The following is a 6,420-nucleotide window of genomic DNA, read 5'->3' as shown; positions in this document are numbered from 1 at the left end:
CAAAAATAACCTCGCTGGCATCATATACCCACATGGTCAGCCCTTCAGTAACCAAATCAGCACTTCAGGATGGATGACTTTGCACTCCCCCACCTAGCAATACATCCACATCTGCTCTTCTGTGCAGGGCTATTCACAAAAAGTCACTATCTGGAGACCTGCACGAAATTTCCAGACAGCCGCAAGCCACATGTGACTCCAAAGCCACAGGTTGGCAACCTCTTATCTACATGGTATTGGGGCCGATTGTGAGGCTTTAATTTAGATGAACACAGGGCACAGAAATCTCACTCCCCGTCACTTTATTCAATATGTACCATAACTAAAGGAACAACATTTTTTTCTTCAATTTGTATTTGTTCTTAAACAGTAAAACTTTTACATGTATTGACTATAACAAAATCAATTAGAATGACTAAATATATTTAATTGTTCTTAATATCTCAAGGGTGTATAGATGTTAAAAAGGACGGTTCCTTGCTCTAGCACTGCTGTCCAAGGAATGGTTGCCACAGAATAGGCTTCACCTGGATGACTTGTTGCATCTACTCTGTGAGAGCAGTTGATCACTGAGGAGATTCCTGCTGGCAATGAATCCCATCAGTGGTATACGAGGCTTCTCCATGTGCCAGGTGCAAATACTGTTACTGGTGGGTGGTATTACATATTGGGGTCATTGGCTATTACCATAATTTCCCCATAGTTCTCCAAGTATGCACGGACCAGAAACTCTTGCTGGCTGTTGGTATGCCTGCAGAGAGGACAGGTCGTATTGCCCAGTAGCCGTCTTCCAATGTAGGCCTTGTGAAAGAAGTGGGAGCACTCCATGTAGCTGACTTCATCCCCAGCTGCAATGTTATCCAGACAGATGGTGCAGGTTTTAGGTGGGACCTGGGCCAATCTTCTGGAGGTAGGGAGTAACAGCATTGATGAATTTACTACTTGTAACTGGGTGTTAATGGGGAATGGGTTCCTGTCTTCAGAACTTTCTGGTGGTGGTGATCTTCTTCGTTTCTGCCTAGTATTTACAGGAGCTATTTCCATCCTTCTTTGGTGGGAAAACCTGCTCCTTGTCCTATGGGCTATAGGGGAATCTGCCCTGCTATGCCACCATGTTCCTGTGTGAAAAAGACAAACAACACTCCTATAAGGACTTTCTTCTATAGAATATTATCCCCTATAAGAAATACATATTTTAGAGACCTGTATATGGATATCCGTCTTACGTGATGTAGATGGCCTTACAATCCCATTTGCTGAAGGTTCTTCTGGGACATAGGAAGTATGAGAATTGACCGATGAAGCCATGTTCCTTTAGGTGGTCAAGATGCTGGAAATCTCTTGGCCTAAAATGCACTGGAGAACTCCAAGCTGAACTCTTCAGTATAAATGCTCCAAAAATATGTGCTGATTAGTGATGGGTGAGCACTAAAATGCTCGGGCGCTCGTTTCTTGGGTCGAGCAAATTGGAATGCTCCGATGCTCGACCCGAGCAACAAGCCCAATGTAAGTGTAATACCACAGGGTCCTGGTTGTTACAGTGACATTGCTTTCATCGTGGGGAGAGAGATGTCATACTTGGAGGCGAGGAAAGATCCCTTTAACAGGTATTCAGCACATACAGCACTATTCTGACTCCAGGTCAGAAGAGGGAGCTCTACACCCGACTTCAGGGGAGCTGCTCTTTCTGGTCGGGAGGAGTCATTTGCTAGGCAGTTGAAGATAGTCAGTTGGTGAGAGGAGAGTGAAGAGTGAGGAAGGAAAGCTGGGGCTGTGCAGACGAGTGATTCTGCAGCTCCTGGGAAGGAAAAAGAGAGAAGAGCAACTTGTAAAGAGACTGAAAGGAGGGAGAAGCACAGGCGAGTGACAACTGGGGAGGACAGCTAAAATTGGGCTACCTCCTTTCAGAGTGCAGATTCCGGCAGCAGAAACCGGCAGGACAGCTGGACTTCACTTCACCAGGAACACCCTTCAGGTGTTACTATACTATGAGGACATGTCCAGGGACGTCCGCCTCCTTATCTGTTATGGCGGGAACCAGAAGAAGAAGACCCACCCCCGGAGAACAGAGCTGGAGCAGCGTGTGAGTACAGCTGCGGACCTGGAGAAAAAGATGGCGACTGGTGGCCACCCGGAGAGTGGAGAGGCAGCCATGGACTTTCCCAGACGATGGAAGGAGGATCTGGGCCTACTGCCGCTTGAGGATCCAGACTTCCTGGGAGCGCAGGTGGAGGAGCTGAGCCGCCAGCTCCTGAACACGGAGCTGACCGCAGTGATAAGGTGGAAAGCGACCCTGCGCAGAAAGACCGCGCTGGAGGAGCCGCGGCCTGTCAAGTGACTAGCTACTGCAGCTTCAACAGCGGAGCAGTAGCAGTGTTCCTATTATTAGGAATTTGGTACTCCCATACTGTTTGCTTATGCAGTTAATGCACGGCCTGGCCAAAAATTAGACGCACCCCAATACCTGTTTGAAGAGATGTACATGATGGTCTCCTGAAAGCAATGTTCCTATTATTAGGAAGTTGGTACTCCCATACTATTTGCCTATGCAGTGAATGCAAGGCCTACCCCAAATTTAGATGCACCCCAATACCCCTTTGAAGAGATGTACAGGAGGGCCTCCTGAAAGCAATGTTCCCATTATTAGGAATTTAGTACTTCCATACTGTTTGCCTATGCATTGAATACGAGGCCTACCCGAAATTTAGATGCACCCCAATACCCCTTTGAAGAGATGTATGGGAGGGCCTCCTGAAAGCAATGGTCCCATTATTATGAATTGGGTACTCTCATACTGTTTGCCTATGCAGTGAATGCAAGGCCTGCCCCCAATTTAGACGCAACCCAATACCCCTTTATAGAGAAAACAGGAGGGCCTCCTGAAAGCAATGTTACCATTATTATGAAGTTGGTACTCCCATACTGTTTGCCTATGCAGTTAATGCAAGGCCTGCCCCAAATTTAGATGCACCCAATACCCCTTTGAAGAGATGTACATGAGGGCCACCTGAAAGCAGTGTTCCCATTATTAGGAATTTAGTACTTCCATACTGTTTGCCTATACATTGAATGCGAGGCCTACCCCAAATTTAGATGCACCCCAATACCCCTTTGAAGAGATAAACGGGAGGGCCTCCTGAAAGCAATGGTTTCATTTTTAGGAATTTAGTACTTCCATACTGTTTGCCTATGCATTGAATACGAGGCCTACCCCAATACCCCTTTGAAGAGATGTACGGGAGGGCCTCCTGAAAGCAATGGTCCCATTATTATGAATTGTCTATTCTCATACTGTTTGCCTATGCAGTGAATGCAAGGCCTGCCCCAAATTTAGACGCACCCCAATACCCCTTTTAAGAGAATACAGGAGGGCCTCATGAAAGCAATGTTACCATTATTATGAAGTTGGTACTCCCATACTGTTTGCCTATACAGTTAATGCACGGCCTGCCCCAAATTTAGACGCACACAAATACCCCTTTGAAGAGATGCACATGAGGGCCACCTGAAAGCAATGTTCCCATTATTAGGAATTTAGTACTTCCATACTGTTTGCCTATGCATTGAATGCGAGGCCTACCCCAAATTTAGATGCACCCCAATACCCCTTTGAAGAGAATTACAGGAGAGCCACATGAAAGCAATGTTCCCATTATTAGGAGTTTGTTACTCCCATACTGTTTGCCTATGCAGTTAATGCAAGGCCTGGCCAAAATTTAGATGCACCCCAATACTCCTTTGAAGAGACGTAAAGGAGGGCCACCTAAAAGCATTGTTCCAATCATTAGGAAGTTGATACTCCATACTGTTTGCCTATGCAGTGAATCCAAGACCTGCTCCAATTTTTGACAAACCCCAATAACCCTTTGAACAGACGTACAGGATGGCCTCCTGAATGCAATGTTCTCATTATTAGGAATTGTTTCTCCCATACTGTTTGCCTATGCAGTTAATGCAATGCCTGGCCACGGGAGGGCCTCCTGAAAGCAGTGTTTCCATTATTATGAATTGGGTACTCTCTTAGTCTACGTTCACATTTGCAGTGTGCGCCGCAGCGTCGTCGCCGCAACGCACAACGCAAACAAAAACGCAGCATAACGCATGCACAACGCTGCGTTTTGCGCCGCATGCGTTCAACGCATGCGGCGCAAAACGCTGCGTTTTTTGGAAACGCAGTTGCGTTTTGACCAAAAAACGCAGCGTTTTTCGACGCATGCGTTTTTTGTGCAGTGAGTCATTCTTCATTCCCCCCCCCCCCCCAAAAAAAAGTGTCTACACAATAGATAAGGACCACCAATGGCTAGAAGAGGGTTGGTCTTATGTAATTGTGTATATACCCTGGCAGAGATGAATTCCTCCCATTTTGCTGGTATTCATGATGGAGCGTCCCATGGACAGTATCTACATGGATATGGAGATGGAATTTGCCTTGGCTCATGCCTATGCTGTCGCCTGTTTTCATCAAAGGGAAAAACAGAGATGGAGTCGTCGCCGCTTTTGGATACACCCTATCGTGGAAGTCCGGGAGAGCCGTGGAGCATACCATTGCTTGTTTGGCGAACTGAATGACAACCTGGAGAAATATTTCGAATATACCAGGATGTCTCAGGACAGCTTCCGCTATCTTCTGCGTCGGGTGGAAGGATCCATTAGCAGGCAGGACACGCAGCTCCGGAGAGCTATTTCCGCAGAGGAACGGCTGCTGGTGACTCTACGGTATGTAGCTGTTTGAATGACTGTGATATGTTCTTCCCTTTTTTTTTTAAATTTTTTTTGGGTTTGGTATGGTCAATGTACTTTTATAAATTACAATGTACTTTAATGTAAATTTCTTTATCTTCTTGGCAGTTTCCTGGCTACCGGAGAGACCTTGAGATCACTTCATTTTCAATTCCGGATTGGAGTCTCCACTCTTTCCGGAATTATTGCTGAGACATGCCGCGCATTGTGGGATAATCTCCGGGAGGAATTTTTACCCGTCCCTACAAGCGAAATCTGGGAGGCCAACGCACAGAAATTTGAGCAAGTGTGTTCTTTTCCAAACTGTATTGGCGCAGTGGATGGAAAGCACATTCGGATTACCAAGCCTGCGAAAAGTGGATCCCTTTTCTACAATTACAAAAAATACTTTTCAACTGTGCTCATGGCAATTGCCGGTGCGGACTGCCGTTTTCTCGCAGTGGACATTGGTGCGTTTGGGCGTGCAAATGACTCACGCACATTTAAAGAGTCGGATATGGGCCAAAAATTATATGGCAACAATTTTAATTTCCCACAGCCACAACCTCTTCCCCACACCGAAGGCCCTGCGATGCCATTTGTTGTGGTTGGGGATGAGGCATTCCAAATGTCTGCCAACCTATTGAAACCCTACTCCAGTCGGGGCTTGGACCATACAAAAAGGGTTTTCAATTACAGACTGTCCAGGGCCAGAAGGACTGTGGAGTGCGCCTTTGGCATCCTTGTCTCCAAATGGCGGATATTAGGATCCGCCATTAATCTTAAAATTGAAACAGTGGATGAGGTGGTGAAGGCTTGTGTGGTTCTCCACAATTACATTATGGCCAAAGAGAGACTGAATGTGGAACTCGATGAACCCATAGCCAACCCATTGCCCGATTACCATGATCATCCTCTGAGGACAAGTGTGGAAATTGCGCAGATGAGGGATCGTTTTGCGGCCTATTTTGTGTCAGATGTTGGCCGTGTGTCATGGCAAGATCAAATGGTGTAGTAATAATGTTACTGTTGGACTGTATTCTGGTTTTAACTACACCAATAAATACCTCTACTGTGACTGTGCTAAAAATATAATATGATAATAAACTAATTCTCCAGTAAATGTGCAATAAATGTTATCCGTTTAGGTTGGTTTGGTTATGTCAAATTTGGCATCTACCTATAGTTCACAAATGTAATGTGCCTTATATAAAAAATTGGAACCCTTTGTTTTTAAAATGTTGTTGTTTAATAAAAATTTTTTCTAATTTTTCTACCCTGCTTCAAATAACATTTTTATACCATACCATATAACATATTTATTTGTTTGTCAGATCGCCGTGTATCGTTGTGTTTGACAGCAAAAGCAACGATACCAGCGATGTTTTACAATGGTAACCAGGGTAAATATCGGGTTACTAAGCGTAGGGCGGCGCTTAGTAACCTGATATTTACCGTGGTTACCAGTGTTAAATGTAAAAAAAAAATACAGTACATATACTCATCTTCGCGTCCCCCGGCGTCCGCTTCCTGCACTGACTGAGCGCCGGCCGTAAAGTGAATGCACAGCACAGCGGTGATGTGACCGCTCTGCTGTTAGGGCCGTCACTCAGTCAGTGCAGGGAAGCGGACGCCGGGGGACGCGATTGTGAGTATATGTACTGTTTTTTTTTTTACATTTAACATTGGTAACCAGGGTAA

The 6,420-nt window shown here is 45.5% G+C and overlaps 1 protein-coding gene across 1 annotated transcript; it reads left to right on the top strand.

The window, feature by feature from the left end:
* Positions 1-4,543: 4,543 nt before the first annotated feature.
* LOC138645871 (uncharacterized) lies at positions 4,544-5,925 on the top strand. The gene is made up of 2 exons (XM_069735374.1): positions 4,544-4,716; positions 4,849-5,925. Exons 1-2 carry the CDS (start codon positions 4,601-4,603, stop codon positions 5,732-5,734), a joined length of 1,002 nt encoding a protein of 333 aa, XP_069591475.1. The 5' UTR covers positions 4,544-4,600; the 3' UTR covers positions 5,735-5,925.
* The last annotated feature ends 495 nt before the right edge of the window (positions 5,926-6,420 follow it).

Source organism: Ranitomeya imitator, chromosome 7 (assembly GCF_032444005.1).
Source record: "Ranitomeya imitator isolate aRanImi1 chromosome 7, aRanImi1.pri, whole genome shotgun sequence".
In the NCBI taxonomy this organism is placed as follows: Eukaryota; Metazoa; Chordata; class Amphibia; order Anura; family Dendrobatidae; genus Ranitomeya; species Ranitomeya imitator.
This window is presented reverse-complemented; position numbering and strand designations above follow the sequence as displayed.